Genomic DNA, 22,347 nt, shown 5'->3' with positions numbered 1-22,347 from the left:
AGTTAACGGCTGCTCTCTCTCTCTCCCTGCCGCAGACAGTGCCTCCTCTCACTCCCTGTCTCTGGTCCTGTTTCTGTAATGCTCTTTGTTAACAGTAGTCTCTTGTTGTCTTTCCCCCTGCAGGCCAAAAGTCTGGAGTGGAAGTGTAAAGACAACCACGAGAAGGGCTTTGCATTCCTGTTTGGAAACTTCAAGAAATATTACCTGCCGCACATATTCCCCAACTTCTCCAAGGAGACCAGTTTGTACCATCCCATACTGGGTGAGGAGACAAATTTGAATTAGTATGAGCTAAAGAAACAGATAGGTCTTTGTTTATATACATTCTAAAGCTGATTCTTAGCTTTGCATTTTACTATAGTGGTGCAGTGTTCATAGAAGTACATTGATACCCTTTTGGTACTACTGAGCCGAGCTGAGCTGGCATGGTTCTACATCAGAGCCAGCACAGTATGAGTTGGGTCAACACAATGGTGTGAAGAGGGGAATAGTGATACATCTGTATTCTCTATTCAACCTCTCCGTCTGTCCCCCCTCCAGAGGTTCCTTCGATGAGACCAAAGCCTTACTACAGTGTGGTGAAGAAAGACCCAGAGACCAACGAGGCAGTGTACTGTACCAAGGAGAGCCTCCTCAACGCCCGGGTCATCTTCATCCGCTGGCTGGTGTCCTTCTGGCTGGAGCCACGCTCCAACACTGGAACACACATCCCCGGGGTGGATGGAGAGAGGGAGAGCGTTCCAAAGAACATCCAGGTAATCACCGTATACACCCCCGAGGGGAGAGTTTGCCTGAGTTAGCACAATGTATATATTATATCTAGGAATCATAGAGAGAGCGTGCAAAAAACATCCAGGTTGGCCATGCAGGCAGCACATCTGAAGGGCAGAAGTATGCAGGGTTAGCATAACTATCTTTTACATTAAACAAAGCCTCTGGGACAGCTTTTGAGTTGTGATATTTCTCTGTCTGTGGGATATACTAGTAAACCTCCAACTAATGTATTGTGTTACATACATTTCCAGTCTTGATGGAAGCATTAATGGTGGTTGTGTTTCTCTGGTTGTGTTCCAGAGGGCAGCAGCAGGGCTGGCAGCGCGGGGACATGGCCTGGGGGAGGACCTGGGCCCCAGGGCAGACAGCCTGGACAGAGCGATTGGGTGTGAGCAGGAGCAGTCCCACTCCAACACCTCCACCCTGACAGAGAGGGAGCCCAGCTCCTCCAGCCTGTGTAGTATGGACGAGGAGCACCTTACTGACAAGGAGGTGGTGAGACGAGTCCTCTGTTCCTCCAGGACTAACGTCAACTTCATCACCGAGGTCTTCAGACAGGTACAGCACACATACTCAAACGCACAGTACATTGTGTATTGCTGGTTCTTGTTGTGATAAATACGTTTCCTTTCTTGGAACAATAACGTTCTATTATTACTACTACTATGTTCTGAATAACCCTGTCAAAGTCTGAATACCCCTGTCAAAGTCTGAATACCCCTGTCAAAGTCTGAATACCCCTGTCAAAGTCTGAATACCCCTGTCAAAGTCTGAATACCCCTGCAAAAGTCTGGTATTGTGTGGCTGTATGCCCCAAAGAGAGCAGAGAAGATAAACAAGTCTGCTCCATTTGAATCCACAGTGACATTGATGTGTTGTCCTCTTTTCTCAGGCCTTCCTGTTGCCGATGTGTGAGGCTGCAGCCATGAGGAAGGTGGTGCGGGTGTACCAGGAATGGTTCGCCCAGGAGGACAAGCCTGTGTTTATGAGGGAGCCGGAGGAAGAGAGGTTCTTTACCACGGTTGGAGGGATCAACCTAGAGCCTGTACCCCAGAAGGACACTGAGAAGGAGGTGAGAGCTGGGGCTTTGTGTGGGAGAGGATGGATGGAAGCACCAGGGTCCACTAAGGAATACATTTTGCAATGGAAAAGGACTCCTTGTTTCAGCCCGTTTTCTTACATTTGGTGTCTAATGAACACAACCCTCAACAAAGACAAGTAAGTACACATGATGGCGCCTGTCTTCATGGTCTCTCAGTCTAACACTTCTTGTGTATGTCTTTCTGTGTCCTCAGGGGGTGAATAAAGTGTCTGAGAAAGAGCTGCTGGAGTACAGTGTGCATGCCGGTGTTCAGCCCACTCTACAGGTATTTTCTATTGCCCAACACATACACACATTATGATAAATCGGCAACCACATAAAGTCTTATTCTGGAATGATCACTAACTTCCATCCGATACTGTCCAGTTCCATGCCTTTCTTCACCACCATCATCTACCCCTCGCTCTCTTTCACCCTAGGTGTTTGTCACCAACTCTGCCAACGTGTTTCTGCTGGAGCCAGCCAACGAGCTCAAGGTGTTGCTGGAGGAACATGTTGACATGTGCAAGAGAGTCCTCAACATCTACCGCAGCCTGGTCATGCATGAAACCATGGACCAGAAGACATGGTACAGCACCACAACACTACACGCTAACACTGAGCAGCGTATTGGTTCTAATGGGAAAACATAGCATACATTTATGGCCAGACCCAATTTGCTACCCACCACTCCCATTAGCCCTAACCCTTCTATATTTGTAGATCTGAAGAGTCTGGTTATGTAATCTATATGACCAAAAGTATGTGGACACCTGCTCGTTGAACACCTCATTCCAAAATCATGAGCAATAATATTGAGTTGGTCCCCCATTTGCTGCTATAACAGCCTCCACTCTTCTGGGAAGGCTTTCCACTAGATGTTGGAGCATTGCTGTGGGGACTTGCTTCCATTCAGCCACAAGAGCATTAGTGAGGTTGGGTACTGATGTTTAGCGATTAGGCCAGGCTCGCAGTCGGCATTCCAATTCCTCCCGAAGGTGTTTGATGGGGTTGAGGTCAGGGCTCTGTGCAGGCCAGTCAAGTTCTTCCACACCCATCTCGACAAACCATTTCTGTATGGACTTCATACACATCATAGCCACGTTGAAAGTCACTGAGCTCTTCAGTAAGGCTGTTCTACTGCCAATGTTTGTCTTTGGAGATAGCATGGCTGTGTGCAAGATTTTATATACCTGTCAGCAACGGTGTGACTGAACTAACCGAATCCACTTATTTGATGGGGTGTCGACATACGATTTTCAGGGATACAGTATCTTCAACCTAGCTTCCTTTCCCCCTGAACACTGGATGCAGAGACCCTGCTCAGGCTTTTATGTTATGCCTAGTATGTTAGGTTAGGGCCAAGGTGGAGGGGTAGGATCCCTCATGTTACACAAAGAGTGGAAAGTTCCTATGTGACCGCTACTCTTCTGGTGTCTGTCTATGTGTCTGCAGGGAGCAGATCTTGCTGGTGCTGTTGAGGGTGACTGAGTGTGTGATGAGGAGACCTCCCTCCATCATGCCCCATGGCAAGAAGAACATCACTCTCTCTGGGAGGCTCGCCGGGGCCATCTTTCAGGTACCCAGCATAGTACTCACAACATACAGTTGTTGTGTCCCAACCGGCACCCTGTTCCCTACATAATGCACTGCTTTTGACCTGGCCCATGAGTTAAAAGCGCTGTACTATATAGGGAAGAGGATGCCATTTGGGACACCTACTGTGACTAACCGCAAGGGCTTTTTCTTAATAGTATTTTCTTGATTCCTCATGTCCTCTCCTTGAATCGTCCCCTCGCTTCCCACTGAAATTTTGAAAATAAGTTTGGGAGAGGACACAAGGAATCGAAGCAAAGACTTTTGAGAGAGCCATGGTGCCTCCATAACCTTCCTCTGCATGAGACCTAACTAAGGGATGTGTCTAAGGGTTGTTTCTACTTGTCATGCTACTCTGTCGGTCTCTGACTCTCCTCCTTCTCTGGTAGACCTTGATAGTGGCCTGGATCAAAGGGAACCTGAACGTGTACATCTCCAGGGAGCTGTGGGACGACCTGCTGGCCGTGCTGTCCTCGCTCACCTGCTGGGAGGAGTTGGTCACAGAGTGGTCCCTCACCATGGAGACGCTCACCAAAGTTCTGGCCCGCAACCTGTACAGGTAACGACAGGAGAGAACGTTCTAAACACACATATTGTAGAAAGCACAAGTCCAAGTATTTTGTTAAGACATGTAAAGAAAATACAGTAAAACTTAAATTAATAGCCTGGGCAAATATTTGATTAAATCCCTGAACACAACAGGCGCTTATTAGAGCCAGGCTTCTATTCGAGCCAGGAGTCTTTTTCCTTAATGCACACAGCTTTTGTTAATTTTCATAGTTAATTGTTTAATTCCAGAATTCGCGTCCAGCATTTTAATCAATTTATTATATTATTTCCTGCACTAATGTATCTGTTACACGTTGTCAAGTTTATTTTGTCTTAGTATGCCTCTATTATGTATATTTTTTAAAGATCCTTGACAGAATAATGACTGTGCATTTTCGGCAGTTCTTACATTCGCCAATAGAGGGCGATAGGATGATTTCTAGGGGTCTATGTGATGCCTATTTGAGATGAAATGAACATTGTGCACAGTTTTCAGCAAGTTGCAACATTGAAATACAGAACTTTTTTTCCATAAACAAGCTGAAGTTGTTGACTGTTTTTGTGCTTGCCAGTTATCTAGTGGCTATCAGTTTCTTACTGCCAATAAAAACAGATGATTGCTTTTTTCAAGTCATAACTGAATTATTTAATGTTTATTTATTTAATGAATAAATCAAACATTAAACCTCGTAAACAATTGATGGTAATTCATGATAACCCCGTAAACAATTAATTTTGACCCGACGTTTATTTGAGACAGGCATTTATTTGCCGAAATGTGTGCCGTTGCCTGCCTATTAAAAGGGACCGGCGGCTATTTGAGACTGTGTTTTAATTTGAAGTTTTACAGTAATTTTAAACAGAGGTTCAATTTGTAATGGAATCTAAGTGAGGGATGGCCCTTTTGTAAATTTTGTTCCAAACCTGTACAGTCTGGACCTCAACGAGCTGCCCCTGGACAAGCTGAGCGAACAGAAACAGAAGAAGCACAAGGGAAAAGGTACACACACTGCTTCCTCTCTCTCTCACTCTCTCAGCAGTGTACTGGAGGGTATAGGCAGGTATACACCGTATAACCACTTGTTTTTTTTTGTGGGCATTGCATGTACTCCCTTCTTAATACCCACTGGTAGGTACCAAAGTGGTGTAGTGGAGGAATATGCCATTTCAATTAATAAGGCTGATGGAACAGATCAGAATGTTTAGCTTAGAATTTTGATTAACTATTAGTTCTTCACATTTAGGCGCAGCAATGTACCGATGGTTGTTGGCCTTCACGTGACTACCAAATTGCAATTTGCAGGAGACCGGCGTTCTAAAATGTGCACCACACATACGAGCGGTTTCATGGACAGAGATGGAAATATCCGTTCGAAATTTAAAAATAGAGGGGATTTAAATATGCAACAACCATCATGGTTTGCTAATTTTACTAAGATAATGCTTTTGGCTGCTTGACAATGGAAGAAAGTTGAAGGAAAGCCAACAGAACAGGAGAAAGCATATGACTAAGGCTATATACAAATAATTGCCTCCATGTTTCTATGGTGGGATTTTGGCTATAGGCTACTTTAAAGTAAGGTAAGACATTCCTCATATGAAGTAAAATGTCCATGTTTAAAACAATTAAGAAATATAAAAAATATAGCAATGATAATGATAGGCCCAACCATCTTCTGATAGATGGAAACGCTTTCCCAAAACCTTATTTTATTGCATCAATCCAGTAGCCATTTATTTTCCAACTCCAATTCATGTGCTACAGAAACACTGCTAACCAAACAACAGTGCTAGGTGCCTGTGCAATTGGACCACTACACCACTGCTCACTCACTCACTCACTCACTCACTCACTCACTCACTCACTCACTCACTCACTCCCTTTCTATTTTTTAACACCACAGAGACGTTCCAAACTGTACCCAATCTTTCCCTCTCTGTGTTGGTCACTAGGGGGCGCTCACGAGGGCCAGAAGACGGCTGTGGGCCATTCGTTCTCTAAGGGCTGGAGCAGGGACCAGCCTGGGAGCGGTCAAGCAGCAGCCATGAGGCAGCGCAGTGCCACCACCGCTGGCTCCCCGGGTATGGAGAAGGCCAGGAACATCATGCGCCAGAAGACTGTGGGTTAGTGTCACAGCCATCATATTTATCAGAGGAAACTACATGTCTACATATGGGAAGGGTGGTTGTCTTAACCTTATGGCAAGGCGTTTAAGATATATTTTCATGGATGATTTAAAATGCTTTATGCGATGGTTTCAGTAGATCTATGTACGTGGCACATTTGAGTAAGATTTTGATGTAATGGTCAATGCTTCTATAATGTTGCTATACTGCTGTTAACTGTCATTAAATAATTTTAGCCATTTATACATAATCAATGAAATAGGAAATCAGTACTGTGTGGGAGTCCTCCAGTGAAGAAGGTTTCAACTGAGCATAAGGGTTGTGTGGGTTCTCTTTCAAGTATTCGTTTCGGTATTTCACTATGGGATACGCCCCCAGCATATTCATCAGAAGCCTTATTACACTACGCCAGCCATGATTGGCTGGACATCGAGACGTGTGCGTCGGTTAAGGGTGTCCTTCCTACCTTATAAAGGACCCTGACGCAGTGTTTCTGAGTCATTGTAACACCTCTTCTCACTTTTCATCAGAAAGCTTACTTCGACACGACTGCATTTTCCAGAAATAGCTAAACTGTTCACAGACGTGAGCTTACAACTCGCTCACCGGGTGCTTTTCTTGGGATTCCCTTCACCATAGCTGAGGGAAATTATTTGAGTGAGTAACAGGTACAGCTGTGACACAGCTAACTCGTTCACAACCAAGTTAGCTGTATCTGAACAGTGATTAGTCGTCGGTAAACTAGCCACCACGCTAGCTAGCTTTTTTTTTTTTACTTCGGCAAGAAAAGTTTACTAGCTACATCAAGCTATCTTTTCAAACCTTTCCTTTCGGAAACAGTACCTGGCCATCACACTGAGGGCAACCTTTGGAGATAACCCACTCTAATCGCTAGCTATCGGCCTAACATACCATGTAATTTTTTTCTGGCAACTAAAAACATAGCATCCAAGCTATGCAACAAAGGCATCTCCCACCTCAAACAAGAAGAAGCTCCCAGCACGAATCTGCTCCTGTGGAAATAAGATATCGGCCAAGGACAACCACTCGGTGTGCTCCACTTGCCTTGGGCTGCAACATGCCCAGGAAGCATTAGCCTCCCTTGGCTCCTGTCCACACTGTGCCTTCTTCACTGTAAAGAGCCTCCATCGCAGGCTAGCACGCCAAGCTAGCCTGAGTCAACAGGATCCTAACATGGAGACCGGCGCACTGGAGGTGATGGATATCCCCACGGGAGATCGTAGCGCAACGGCTAGCGCTAGCTGGGGCGACCAGCTCGACGCCATAGCACTGCTGCTGGAGGACCCCACCCCCCCCCGCCGGGCTTCCTGATCTGAGACGACAACGACTCCACAGGATTTTCATACAGTCTCCTTTCAGAATCATCTGTTGGAGACAAAGATTCCTTCATCCCCTCATGCCAGCCCACCAAGCTTTCTGCCGGGGAATCAGGAACAAAACACGAAGGGGGGGCATAATCCACACCAGCTCTCGGTGTGGCCCTGCAGGACGTGTGCAAATGCGCTGTGAATAAACTGGTGATTCCCTGGCCCAATGCAGTAGCAGAGACCACCACATCCCGCTACAAGGGTAAGAGGCTAACCAAAGCTAAACGGGCAGCCAGGCAATTACTACCAGTCTGGAGGAGGTTACCCATACCCGGAGTACACCTTTCTCCTCCAAGAACCCTGTCCATGGTGGGTCAATGTTGGACTGCTTTGACATGACAGGGATATTGGGCTGGCCCACATGCCCCATCGAACCCCTGGTGGCTTCCCATCTACACCCCAGCCAGAAGTCATCCATGACCTCGACTCTCCCCACCTTACCAACCAAGTACAAGTCCTTCCAGTCCTCTGTGACAGAGAAAAACTAGAGGTCGGTTGCCACAGCGGTGAGGGCTCTCAGCACCACCTCCATGCTCTCGGCATACCAAGCAGAGCTACAGGAGGAGCTAGAGGTCAAACCAGAGCCTGGTCTATGGAATGAGATCTGTATTACCACAGACCTCAACCTGCGTCTGCTCACTGCCGCTCTCCGGGTGTCAGGGAGAGCCATGGGACTCATGATATCCCAGGAGAGATCTGGATGGCTTAACCTATCCACGGGGTCTGACAGTGAGAAGCTGAAGATTCTAGATGCTCCAGTAGACCCTAAAAGCCTTTTCGGTCCCACTGTTGAGATGATGCAGAAATGGTGTGAGGAGAAAAAGAGGGAGGGTGAAGCTGTCTGCCCAGGAATACACAGCCCAGGGCCTACCCTGTGCTTCTCTGCACCTTCGCCCAGGCTGCAGCAGGTCGACCACCCTCAACCTTTAAGATCCCCAGGCTGCAAACCCAGGGCAGCAGGGAACCTTGGATTCTAAGGGCACCTGGTTTAAGAAGCCCTCCTTCCCTCCCATGGCACCAAGGGGCCAGCCTGCTCCTAACCCCACCCAGGGGGTAAGGGGAAAAAAGTGCAAGCCCAGTTCTATCCCCTCTTCCAATCCCGAGCCTGTTCCAGGGTGCAAGTTCCCAGGCACCTCAGTGTTCTTCTGGCGTACCTGGTCCAAGTTGGTGGTGACAGAGTACAGCCCAAAGAGGAGAAGGGACCATGTTCAGATGGATGCTTCCGCAAAGCTCCCCTCTTGTCTCAAACACTCCCCAATGTCAGTTCACATAAAAAATGTTAACACTAGCGCAACCAGGCTACAGGCCAAGGGAGCAGTCAGACATGTTTCTCATGAGCGTGTTCTCCCGCTACGAGCCAGCTGGACGCGCGTAGTGCGTCACGGCCTGTCATACACCCTCCCCCCAGAGGGGCATCTATGGGGGAAAGCCCGGGTCAGCCTTCTCTCGGAGCAGAGAGCGAATTGGCGGGCATGAACAGTGTCAAACTGGGTACAGGGCACAATAGACAGGGGATACAGACTACAATTCTCTGTCACCCTGCCTAGATTCAAGGGAATCATATGCACTCAGGCTCAGGTGGAATCAGCGCATGTACTCCGAGAGGAAATCACATCGCTATTAGGAAAAAGGACAATAAGAATTGTTCTTCCCGAGCAAAGCCACTGCGGTTTTTACTCGAAATTTCCTGGTTCCAAAAAAGGGGGGCAGCCTACGCCCGATCTTAGATCTACGTGCTCTGAACAGACACATGTGAAAGTACACTTTCAGATTGTTGACACACACTGCTCTGCTACGTTCTGTGCGCCCAGGCGATTGGTTCATATCCGTCGACCTGAAGGACGCTTACTTTCACATCTCAATATACTCCCCACACAGGACATTTCTCAGATTTGCTTTTCAGTGCGTGATCTACAAATTTTTGGTGCTCCCTTTCAGCCACTCTTGTGTCACCTCCTGTCTTTACGAAGTGTACCAAGGCAGCTATAGCCCCACTCAGAGAGAAGGGCATTCAGCTGATGACATACATAGACGATTGGCTGCTGTGCGCGCAATCGAAGATGAGGTCTTAGAACACAGTCAGCTATTATAGGAACACCTGACACTTCTAGGTTTCAGAATAAACACAGTAAAGAGTGTTCTGATTCCCATGCAGACAATCTCTTTCCTAGGTTTAATCCTGGATTCGGTATCGTTCAAAGCTCGCCTTTTTATGGAACATATAAGAACATTCCAAGATGGCCGAGCACTGTTTCGCAGAGGGAACCTGGTCTCATTCGAAACATGCCTGAGGCCACTAGACTTTAGCAGTCATTCCATTAGGACGTTTGAATATGAGAGGGTTTCAACGCTGGGTCTCTTCTCTGGGTCTGAGCCCAATACGTCACAAACATCACCATGTACAGATCTCAATAGACTGCATGGTAGCACTGCACTCCTGGGGAGACACGCTGTGTCTGTCACAGGGTGCCCAGATGGGCACTATTTTATCCAGAAAAGTAGTCACGACGCACTCATCTCTCTCGGGTTGGGGTGCGACTCATGAGGGCAGAACAGTCAACGGGGTGTGGGGACCCCATCTCCGTTCTACTCACATAAACTGCCTGGAGCTCTTTACAGTGTCCTTAGCATTAAAGTTGTTCCTCCCGTTTCTGGAGGTGCGTCATGTTCTAGTCAGAACAGACAATAACACTGTTGTGGAGTACATAAACAGACAAGGGGGACTGCTATCCCCTCACTTACACACACGGTACACATACTGATTATGTGGAGCAGTGTGCATCTCCAGTCACTGAGAGCTACTCATGTACCAGGAGTACTAAAACTGGGGGCAGATTTACTTGGCAGGGGGAACCCTCTATACAGAGAGGGGAAGCTCCACCCAGAGGTAGCCAATCAGGTTTTGATGTACTTCGGCATGCCAGCAGTGGATCTTTATGCATCAATGGAGAGTACTCAGTGTCCACTGTTATTTTCCGTGAGGAACCCTCTCACCGATGGGAGTGGACTCGTTGGCACACGTTTGGTCACGCGTCCTCCTGTATGCATAATCCCTCTGATCCTGATTTCCCCCACCCTGGCCAGGGTGCGATAGATGGGGCTATCGCTCATACTAATAGCGCCACATTGTAATTTCCACTATGAGTGCTAGAGCCGCATCCATTTTAGTCCCTTTATAATTATAAATGGCAGGTGTTTTAGGAATGGTGCTCTAAAATACAGACAGTGTCGTTCCAGTGCTCTGTCCCGGTAATCCTGCCGTTTCTACAGGAATTAGTAGAAAAAGGAAAGGCTTTTTCTACTATTAAAGTATATCTGGCAGCTATTTTGGCTTGTCAGGAGGGTGACCCCCTTGTCACCCGTTTTATAAAGGGTGCATGTCGCTTGTGTCTGGTGTCCAAACTGCTGGCCCCGTCATGGGATTCATCAGTTGTTTTGGATGCTCTACGTCAACAGCCTTTTGAGCCACTGGATCAGGTGGACCTGAAGATTCTTTCATTTAAGACTGCGCTATTACGACTACTGACTCCTGCAAAGCGTGTAAGTGACATTCGCGCATTCTCCGTGCACTCGTCATGTGTGCAATTTGCACCTGGTAACAATAGGGTATCATTGTGGCATCAACGATTGCATATGTTGTGTCCAGTATGTGCTCTGCGCATTTACATGGACAGGAGGGATTTAGGAAATGTGATCATTGGTTTGTTTCCTGCGTGAAACCTCACAGGTAAAGCGCTCACTAAACAATGCCTCTCCCTCTGGATAGTGGGGGCTATTGCTTTGGCCTGCACAAGTAAGGGTCTTCAGTCTCCTGCTGGTCTACGGGCTCATTCCACTAGAGGAATGGCTACGCCCTGGGCTTTATTTAGGGGCATATCTGTCCGAGATATTTGCTCAGCAGCGAGTTGGGCTTGATGTCACTGCACCAACCCTGGTGCATACTGTTTTACGTGTAGGATCTTCTGCGGGTAAGGTCCATTTGTGGGATATATAGCACAGGGCAGTCGATCGTCAGGATAAGCTTGTCTGGCAATACGGTACTCAGTATATCCCATAGTGAAATACCGAAACGAACACTTGAAAGAGAACTACAGGTTACGACTGTAACCCCGGTTCTCGGATAGTATGAGTGAGGTATTTCACCAGACCATCCCCTCCTTGCATGAGCGAGGAAGATGTGTGGGTTATTCTTGAATGACTCAGAGACGCAGGCGTCGGGTCCTTTATAGGGTAGGAGGGACACCCTTCCCCGACGCACACGTCTCGACGACTGTAATAAGGCCTCTGCCGAATACGATGGGTGCGTGTCCCATAGTGAAATACTTCACTCATACGATCAGAGAACCGGGGTTACAGTTGTAACCTACAGTCACACGGAGGGCTCTGTGACCTGGCTCCTGAGGTACAGACAGACAGACAGCAGCTTTGCCTTTTCCTAGTTCTCCTCTCTGAAGGTCACTGCTCTCTGCCTTACGCTCACAGTCATCACTTTCTCCTTTCACTTTCTCACCTCCCCTCCCTCCTTTCTCTCCTCCTCCTCCCTTCTCTCTCCTCTCTGTGTTGCGTCTGTCCGTCCCTCAGCCCTGCGTAGCTGCTCTACGGGCGACAGCTTCCTGTCCCAAGCCTTTATCCGCAGCGCTAAAAGTGCCCCTGTCCTGATCCATCCTCTCCACCCTCTCCTGTCTGAGTCTGTCCTCACCTCTCTAGCTGACGAGCTGGCAGGTAGAGCCCACTACTCTACGCCTGTACCTGTACCTCTATCTGTACCTGTGTGTCTATCTGTACCCCCCCCACCACTCACTTCACTTCTTCACTCACTATCTGTATGTTCTTGTCTGTCTTTGCATGTTGTTTCTATGCTTGCCTTTGCTTGTGATTCCACACAGCCTGCTTGTCTTGGTGTGTTTGTGAGCTCTTGTTTGAGGATATTTCTCTCAGGCCTAGACTCTGGGGGTGTGTTGTGTTTTTAGGCTGTTGTTGTTTCTGAATCACTATTTAATATCCTTCTCAGATCCAAACAGTTTCCCCTGCATGCGGTTTGGTGTGCACACCTAGTCCCTATAAATGTATGATTTTATGGCTTCTGCTAAAATATGACATATTGTCAACCCATTTTTTAAATGATTTTTTTGGGGATGAATTCTCATTTGTTGTTATTGATGTATTGTAGTTAGTCTGTTTCCTCTACTGCAGCTGTTTTGGCTTTAATGATATGGATATGATTGGATGCAGCTTAAATATTCCATTCACCATGAAAATGAATGCAGTTTTTGCCATGTTTTGTCTGCCATTGTTGTTGTATATGAGAACATACATACATAAGAAAACAACATGTTATTGCATGGACTTGGTTGGTGCTCTTGGGTGAAATGAAACCATTAATACAAACCTGCCTATTGGGCTGACTAAATTCAACCACCTGATCATTTCATCCTTTACACAGATGCACAATGCTTTGGGAAAGTATTCAGACTCCTTCCCCTTTTTCACATTATTTTAACGTTACACAGCCTTATTCTGAAATTGATTAAACAGATTTTTTTCCTCATCAATCTACACACAATACCCCATAGATGACGAATCGAAAACAGGTTTTTAGGGATTTTTGCAAATATATTAAACATTTTAAACAGATAGAGTCTGCCCCGAAGCCACTCCTGTGTTGTCTTCACTGTGTGCTTTTAGGGTCATTGTCCTGTTGGAAGGTGAACCTTTCAAATTTTATTGGTCACATACACATGGTTAGCACATGTTAAAGTGAGTGTAGCGAAATGCTTGTGCTTCTAATTCCGACAGTGCAGTAATATCTAACAAGTAATCGAACAATTCCCCACACAACTACCTAATACACACAAATCTAAAGGGGTGAGTGAGAACAGTTTAAGTCGGAAGTTTACATACACCTTAGCCAAATACATTTAAACCCAGTTTTTCACAATTCCTGACATTTAATCCTATTAAAAACGCCCTGTCTTAGGTCAGTTAAGATCACCACTTTATTTTAAGAATGTGAATGTGAAATAATAGAATAATAGTAGAGCGAATGATTCATTTCAGCATTTCTTTCTTTCATCACATTCCCAGTGGGTCAGAACTTTACATACACTCAATTAGTATTTGGTAGCATTGCCTTTAAATTGTTTAACTTGGGTATAACATTTTGGGTAGCCTTCCACAAGCTTCCCACAATAAGTGGGTGAATTTTGGCCCATTCCTCTGGTCTAACTGAGTCAGGTTTGTAGGTCACCTTGCTCGCGTACTCCAAGCGGGCTGTCATGACTTTTACTGAGGAATGGCTTCCGTCTGGCCACTCTACCATAAAGGCCTGATCGGTAGAGTGCTGCAGAGATGGTTGTCCTTCTGGAAGGTTCTCCCATCTCCACAGAGGAATTCTGGTGCTCTGTCAGAGTGACCATTGGGTTCTTGGTCACCTCCCTAACCAAGGCCCTTCTCCCCAGATGGTTCAGTTTTGCTGGGCGGCCAGCTCTAGGAAGAGTCTTGGTCGTTCCAAATTTAAGAGGCTACTGTATTCTTGGGAACCTTAAATGCTGCAGAATTTTTTTGGGGTACCCTTTCCAGATCTGTGCATCACAACAATCCTGTCTCTGAGCTCTACAGACTTCAACCTCATGCCTTCGTCTGTGCACTGACATGCACTGTCGACTGTGGGACCTTTATATAGACAGGTGTGTGCCTTTCCAAATCGTGTCCCATCAACTGAATTTACCACAGATGGACTCCAAACAAGTTGTAGAAATATCTCAAGGATGTTCAATGGAAACAGGATGCACCTAACCTCAATTTTGAGTCTTACAGCAAAGGGTCTGAATACTTACAGTACCAGTCAAAAGTTTGGAGACAAGTTTGGTTTGGTTGAGATAATGCCAAGAGTGTGCAAATCTATCATCAAGGCAAAGGGTGGTTACTTTGAAGAATCAAATTATTCCATATGTGTTATTTCATAGTTCTGATGCCTTCGCTAATATTCTACAATGTAGAAAATAGTCAAAATAAAGAAAATTCCTTGAATAAGTAGGTGTGGACAAAATTTTGCCTGGTACTGTATGTAAATAAGGTATTTCTGTTTTTTTAATACATTTGCTAAAATTTCTAAACCGGTTTTTGCTTTGTCATTATGGGGTGTTGTGTCTGGATTGATGAAAAAACAACAACTATTTAATCCATTTTAGAATGAGGCTATAAATTAACAAAATGTGGAAAATATATGTCTATATATGATCATATTGCTGCACCACGGTGTGGTGTATGTTACTGATCCATTCCCTTCGCTGTGTTTTCATGCACGTAGAGTTGGTAGGACCCCTCTCCAGTGAGCTGTGCCCTGTGTATCCCCTTTGTCCAGATATGGAGGACCCCCATGGTCATGGCCTCTCGGGCACCCAGGATCCGCCACTGCTCCCAGAGCGAGAATACCCCGGCCTCTGAGGTGTTCTCAGCATCCAGTGACCTGGAACCCCAGGGGCCTCCGCTCCCCCGCAGCAGCAGTGCTTCTGACATCATGGAGCCCTTCATCGCTGAGAGGGTCAAAGGTGCACTTCCTGTCCCCGACAGTCCCCCCTCTCACTCCACCATCACCGCTGTCTTTGCCCCCCACCACCCCCCTTGCTCCTCCCGGAGCCACTCTCTGCACCCCCCCAACCCCCACACAGCCCCAGGTAGCAGGGTGGCCTCTCTGGAAGTGGGGGATAGCATCTATGACTACCTGTGGCAGATGATAGGCCCCCACCCCCCTGCCCCTGACTGGACATGTGGTGGAGCCTCCTTCTCCTCCAACCTCACCCAGTCCTCTGAGAGAGATGAGGAGGGGGAGGAGGACCTGCTTAGCTCTCTCAGGGAGTACCTGATGCACATAAGCCTGGAGGGGGGAGGTGGAGGGGGGGATAGGGGTGGCCCTAGTGACGCTGTGGAGGGTCGCACTGTGATGATACAGTCAGGATCACAGCAGGTCAGGAGACAGGTCCAGGTAAGGCAGCATAGCATCTTAAACTCAGCAGAAGAGAGCAGTACAGAGGCAGAGCAGCAGCCTGCTGAGAAGAGCATCTATGAGTGTTTGGAACAGAGTGATGACTGGGAGCTGATCAGCAGGGCGAGCTCTCGTCTTGACCAGCATGTAACTACTCGGGGAACAGAGAATAGGGAAGAGCCCTACTTGGTCAGGCAAGACGCCACAGAGTGTGAGTATAATAATGAAACAGGAGGTTCAGGCCAAGAGGCCCCTCAGCCCCAGCAGCAGTCCTTCTCCCTCAACCTCCACCACTCCCTGAAGCCCAGGCTGGTCCGGGGTAGGCCCAAAAAGCGCCATGGGGCAGGGGGAGGGGTACACGTCAGTTTCCGGCCCTCCACAGAGTCTGTCCAGTTCCACAGCCCTCTAGACTCCAAGGAGGCCCACTGGAGGACCAGGCTGCGTCGCCTCAGCCACTTCAGCAGCCACTCTGTAGGAGGGGTGGGGTCTGGAGGGGCTGGGACAGGGGCAGGGTTGGGGGGGTCAAAGGGTAAAGATAGGTCAGGAGGGGAGGGGGTGAGCGGAAGCGGGGAGCAGCCGGAACAGGAGGCCAGTGGAGTGGGGGGTCATGCGACTGAGCCAGGACGTGTCCGTCTGGGGCGCTCCTCACTTCGGCCTCGTGGGACCCGGTCCAGGTCCCAGGATGCGGAGTCGGGGCTCAGTCCTTCTCGGCAGCAGCAGGGGGCTCTGTTGGGCGGTGTGTATAAATCTGTGGTCCATGCTCTCTCCAAGCCCAAGGCCCACGCCTCCGGCTCCGCGTCCCCGCAGCGGCAAAGCAAAGCCCCCGGCGTGGCCACAGAGGCGCCCCTGAGGGACCTGTACACTCATGTATTGGGCTATTTTGGAAAGAAAGCACCAGGTGAGAGACTTGAGGAGCGTCACTGTGCTCCAAGGCACTACCACAACATGGAAAACAAAACTACAGAATGAAACAAAAACACAAAGCACCACCGTTCTATCTCCTCCATCTTTTTCAGTTTTTTTTATTAACTGTTTTTGCTGAATGCGGATTGAATTGAAGCTTTTTTTTGTCTTTCCTGTTTTAAAGTAGCAGACATGATCCCAAAAAAGAACCAAAGCCCGGCCAAAGGCCCCTCCTCCTGGGATGACTCTCCCCTCCTCCTCCTACAGCTTCTTGGACTAAATCTCTTCTGCCCCTCCTCTTCCTTCCCTGAATGATGCATGCGGCCTCATACCTCCGCCTTCTCTATCATAGCAACTCAACACCTTACAACACATTAACTGCACACACTGGGGGCAAATCTACAGGCCAAAACTGGCTATCTAACTCATTTACATTGATAAATTGACACAGAACACATAGTGTAGCATGATACTGGTCTATGAAGTCCATTTCTTCCATGTATACATGAAACTGGGAAATATCTGTGTAGTATCTGTGTCCTCCAGACTAAGCTGATGCTCTAATAACAACATGTCAATATACCTCCAAACAGGTGGGGGCAGTATAACCCTTTTGATGTAGAATAGGATTTCAGCACCACACATTGAGCTGGGCCTTCTTGAGTCACTTCAATGACACCACAAAGCCCAATGTCTCTTATTTTTTCTTCCACTAAATTTCACTGGCGTAGCTCGATACTATTTTATCATTGGCAGTTGACACAGCTTGCCATAATCTTTGGGTTAGCAGAACATGCAGTAGTGGCTTCTTTGGGCAGTAGATTCACACATTTTTAATGGCAGGTCACTAGTTTAAAACTTTAACACAGTTGAACGTTCAAACTATCCAGAAAAATGTCATGGCATGGAAACATACTCTGCCCTCTGCTTTTCTTTGACAATCCAGTTCAACATTTAAGTGAATACAGCAACTGTTAATTAATGTATCATGGCCTTCATATGTATGCTGCCTCATCTTTCAGTTTCCCTTGGCTACCCAGTTAACACACTGACTGGCCGCCCCCTCACCAAACCACAGTTCAGTTTACATAGCTAGACTGACTGACTGACCGCTCCCTCGCCCAACCACAGTGCAGTTTACATAGCTAGACTGACTGACTGACAGCTCCCTCACCCAACCACAGTGCAGTTTGCATAGCTAGACTAACTGACTGACCGCTCCCTCACCCAACCACAGTGCAGTTTACATAGCTAGACTGACTGACCGCCCCCTCACCCAACCACAGTGCAGTTTACATAGCTAGACTAACTGACCGCCCCCTCACCCAACCACAGTGCAGTTTACATAGCTAGACTAACTGACTGACCGCTCCCTCACCCAACCACAGTGCAGTTTACATAGCTAGACTAACTGACCGCCGTCTCACCCAACCACAGTGCAGTTTACATAGCTAGACTAACTGACTGACCGCCCCCTCACCCAACCACAGTGCAGTTTACATAGCTAGACTAACTGACCGCCCCCTCACCCAACCACAGTGCAGTTTACATAGCTAGACTAACTGACCGCCCCCTCACCCAACCACAGTGCAGTTCACATAGCTAGACTAACTGACCGCCCCCTCACCCAACCACAGTGCAGTTTACATAGCTAGACTAACTGACTGACCGCTCCCTCACCCAACCACAGTGCAGTTTACATAGCTAGACTAACTGACCGCCCCCTCACCCAACCACAGTGCAGTTTACATAGCTAGACTAACTGACCGCTCCCTCACCCAACCACAGTGCAGTTTACATAGCTAGACTAACTGACCGCTCCCTCACCCAACCACAGTGCAGTTTACATAGCTAGACTAACTGACCGCCCCCTCACCCAACCACAGTGCAGTTTACATAGCTAGACTAACTGACCGCCGTCTCACCCAACCACAGTGCAGTTTACATAGCTAGACTAACTGACTGACCGCTCCCTCACCCAACCACCGTGCAGTTTACATAGCTAGACTAACTGACTGACCGCTCCCTCACCCAACCACAGTGCAGTTTACATAGCTAGACTAACTGACCGCCGTCTCACCCAACCACAGTGCAGTTTACATAGCTAGACTAACTGACTGACCGCTCCCTCACCCAACCACAGTGCAGTTTACATAGCTAGACTAACTGACCGCCCCCTCACCCAACCACAGTGCAGTTTACATAGCTAGACTAACTGACCGCCGTCTCACCCAACCACAGTGCAGTTTACATAGCTAGACTAACTGACCTCTCCCTCACCCAACCACAGTGCAGTTTACATAGCTAGACTAACTGACTGACCGCTCCCTCACCCAACCACAGTGCAGTTTACATAGCTAGACTGACTGACCGCTCCCTCACCCAACCACAGTGCAGTTTACATAGCTAGACTAACTGACTGACCGCTCCCTCACCCAACCACAGTGCAGTTTACATAGCTAGACTAACTGACCGCCCCCTCACCCAACCACAGTGCAGTTTACATAGCTAGACTAACTGACTGACCGCTCCCTCACCCAACCACAGTGCAGTTTACATAGCTAGACTGACTGACCGCTCCCTCACCCAACCACAGTGCAGTTTACATAGCTAGACTAACTGACTGACCGCTCCCTCACCCAACCACAGTGCAGTTTACATAGCTAGACTGACTGACCGCTCCCTCACCCAACCACAGTGCAGTTTACATAGCTAGACTAACTGACCGCCCCCTCACCCAACCACAGTGCAGTTTACATAGCTAGACTAACTGACTGACCGCTCCCTCACCCAACCACAGTGCAGTTTACATAGCTAGACTGACTGACCGCTCCCTCACCCAACCACAGTGCAGTTTACATAGCTAGACTAACTGACCGCCCCCTCACCCAACCACAGTGCAGTTTACATAGCTAGACTGACTGACCGCTCCCTCACCCAACCACAGTGCAGTTTACATAGCTAGACTAACTGACCGCTCCCTCACCCAACCACAGTGCAGTTTACATAGCTAGACTAACTGACTGACCGCTCCCTCACCCAACCACAGTGCAGTTTACATAGCTAGACTAACTGACCGCCCCCTCACCCAACCACAGTGCAGTTTACATAGCTAGACTAACTGACCGCTCCCTCACCCAACCACAGTGCAGTTTACATAGCTAGACTAACTGACTGACCGCTCCCTCACCCAACCACAGTGCAGTTTACATAGCTAGACTAACTGACCGCCCCCTCACCCAACCACAGTGCAGTTTACATAGCTAGACTAACTGACCGCTCCCTCACCCAACCACAGTGCAGTTTACATAGCTAGACTAACTGACCGCTCCCTCACCCAACCACAGTGCAGTTTACATAGCTAGACTAACTGACCGCTCCCTCACCCAACCACAGTGCAGTTTACATAGCTAGACTAACTGACCGCCCCCTCACCCAACCACAGTGCAGTTTACATAGCTAGACTAATCTCTGTTCTGTGATGTGCTGTACTCATGGCTTAGACAAGACAAGGTTCTCTCGCTCTCTCGCTCTCTCTCTCTCGGACTGCATGCATGTGAGTAACTCCTGCATCGCTTTACTGGTTGTACTCAGTTGTGTTGGTTGGATTTTCTTTAAGATTGTTTCGTTGAGAATTGTGCAGCAGTTACCTTAAATCTTCATCTTTATTTAACAGCACATACAACACCACAGTTACCTTACTTTATTGACTGATACTTTTACACAGGCATACATTTCTGAACTTAACATTATCCACTGCCTATAGGAATGACATGCATTCAATGTTTTAGTCCAATGGTCTTGTATTGTGTTGAGGAGATCTGTATGATAAAGATGTGAAGATGCTTGTAGCTGTGTGTGGGGTGACGTGTATGTCCTTTGTCTTGTATTGTGTTGAGGAGATCTGTATGATAAAGATGTGAAGATGCTTGTAGCTGTGTGTGGGGTGACGTGTATGTCCTTTGTCTTGTATTGTGTTGAGGAGATCTGTATGATAAAGATGTGAAGATGCTTGTAGCTGTGTGTGGGGTGACGTGTATGTCCTTTGTCTTGTATTGTGTTGAGGAGATCTGTATGATAAAGATGTGAAGATGCTTGTAGCTGTGTGTGGGGTGACGTGTATGTCCTTTGTCTTGTATTGTGTTGAGGAGATCTGTATGATAAAGATGTGAAGATGCTTGTAGCTGTGTGTGGGGTGACGTGTCCTTTGCTCTCTGCCTGGACACAGGCAACAAAGAGGACCGTTGTCAGACGATGCCTGCTGTGCCCAGTGATAACGGCAACCAAAACTTTGGAGACCTGATGGACGAATTTATCCAAGAGCGTCTGCGAGCGAGAGGCACCTCTGTAAGTCACCTTTTCCATTTTCTTTTTCATTTCTCATGCACGCGCGTGCACACACACGCACACACACGCACACACACAATTTCTGAGCTGAGTTAATAAGTGAATGTTCTCAGCTCATGCTCTCTATGTGTTTAGTCCAAACATTAGAGTACTAACTTCTCCTCTCTATCTCTCTCTGTAGGGCATGACGAGGCGTGGCAGTAGCCCCTGTAGTCTGGAGATCCCCAAAGACCTGCCGGAGCTCCTGTGCCGTCAGAACGTCTCACAACCCGTGGACGACCCCGGTGTGCCCTCTGAGTGGACCTCCCCCGCCAGCAGCAGCGACGTCATCAGCTCTGACAGCCAATCAGACTCCTTCAACGCCTTCCAGTACGCCAACTGCAAGTTGGAAAGTAAGTGACATCACCACAGCTGACGTCACATCTCGTTAAATCAGTGACTCGTGTTGTTGAGGATATTACAGGTTATAAATCATGATTATATCAGTTAGCTCACGCTTGCTTTGCATGCATATTGGTTGTGTAAAAAACCTGGTTCTGTAACTAAGTAACATAGTAGGGGAGTGGATCGGCGTGGGAGTGGATCGGCGTGGGAGTGGATCGGCGTGGGAGTGGATCGGCGTGGGAGTGGATCGGAGTGGGAGTGGATCGGAGTGGGAGTGGATTGGAGTGGGAGTGGATCGGAGTGGGAGTGGGAGTGGATCGGAGTGGGAGTGGGAGTGGATCGGAGTGGGAGTAGATCGGAGTGGGCGGTAATTGTATATTGCTCTTGACATGCTGGAGGACTACTACTTGTACTGACCACTGGGTGGCACTATGCTGTTAGATTTCAGCTTTGGTCCAGATGGCTGTGGTGCGGGGTCTTTGGACCAGGATAACACTAGCCTTGGAGGGCTGCCCCAGACTGCAGAGGAACAGGAGCTGTCCAGCCTCACCACCCTGCACATAGATTCAGAGACCAGCAGTCTGAGCCAGCACGGCCTGTCTGCAGACGCCATCACCATCACAGGTCAGAGAGAGACACACACACACACACACACACACACACACACACACACACACACACACACACACACACACACACACACACACACACACACACACACACACACACACACACAGACTTAGAGACCAGCAGTCTGAGCCAGCAAGGCCTGTCTGCAGACGCCATCACCATCACAGGTCAGAGAGAGACACACACACACACACACACACACACACACACACACACACACACACACACACACACACACACACACACACACACACACACACACACACACACACACACACACACAGACTTAGAGACCAGCAGTCTGAGCCAGCAAGGCCTGTCTGCAGACACCATCACCATCACAGGTCAGAGAGAGACACACACACACACACACACACACACACAGACTTAGAGACCAGCAGTCTGAGCCAGCAAGGCCTGTCTGCAGACACCATCACCATCACAGGTCAGAGAGAGACACACACACACACACACACATACACACACACACAGACTTAGAGACCAGCAGTCTGAGCCAGCACGGCCTGTCTGCAGACGCCATCACCATCACAGGTCAGAGAGACACACACACACACACACACACA

At 48.1% G+C, this 22,347-nt stretch overlaps 1 protein-coding gene across 1 annotated transcript in view; it reads left to right on the top strand.

The window, feature by feature from the left end:
* LOC135525698 (ral GTPase-activating protein subunit alpha-1-like) overlaps positions 1–22,347 on the top strand; it is a 118,371-nt gene that overhangs the window by 21,582 nt on the left and 74,442 nt on the right. Inside the window, 16 exon segments of the mRNA XM_064953487.1 lie at positions 124–262; positions 541–755; positions 1,075–1,332; positions 1,667–1,846; positions 2,070–2,141; positions 2,296–2,444; positions 3,311–3,434; positions 3,841–4,010; positions 4,933–5,000; positions 5,954–6,124; positions 12,097–12,237; positions 14,879–14,895; positions 14,897–16,397; positions 20,631–20,749; positions 20,931–21,141; positions 21,575–21,757. Of these exon segments, the coding sequence (XP_064809559.1) occupies positions 124–262; positions 541–755; positions 1,075–1,332; positions 1,667–1,846; positions 2,070–2,141; positions 2,296–2,444; positions 3,311–3,434; positions 3,841–4,010; positions 4,933–5,000; positions 5,954–6,124; positions 12,097–12,237; positions 14,879–14,895; positions 14,897–16,397; positions 20,631–20,749; positions 20,931–21,141; positions 21,575–21,757 (3,718 nt within the window).

The sequence above is a fragment of the Oncorhynchus masou genome, chromosome 32 (genome assembly GCF_036934945.1).
Source record: "Oncorhynchus masou masou isolate Uvic2021 chromosome 32, UVic_Omas_1.1, whole genome shotgun sequence".
NCBI lineage: Eukaryota > Metazoa > Chordata > Actinopteri > Salmoniformes > Salmonidae > Oncorhynchus > Oncorhynchus masou.
This window is presented reverse-complemented; position numbering and strand designations above follow the sequence as displayed.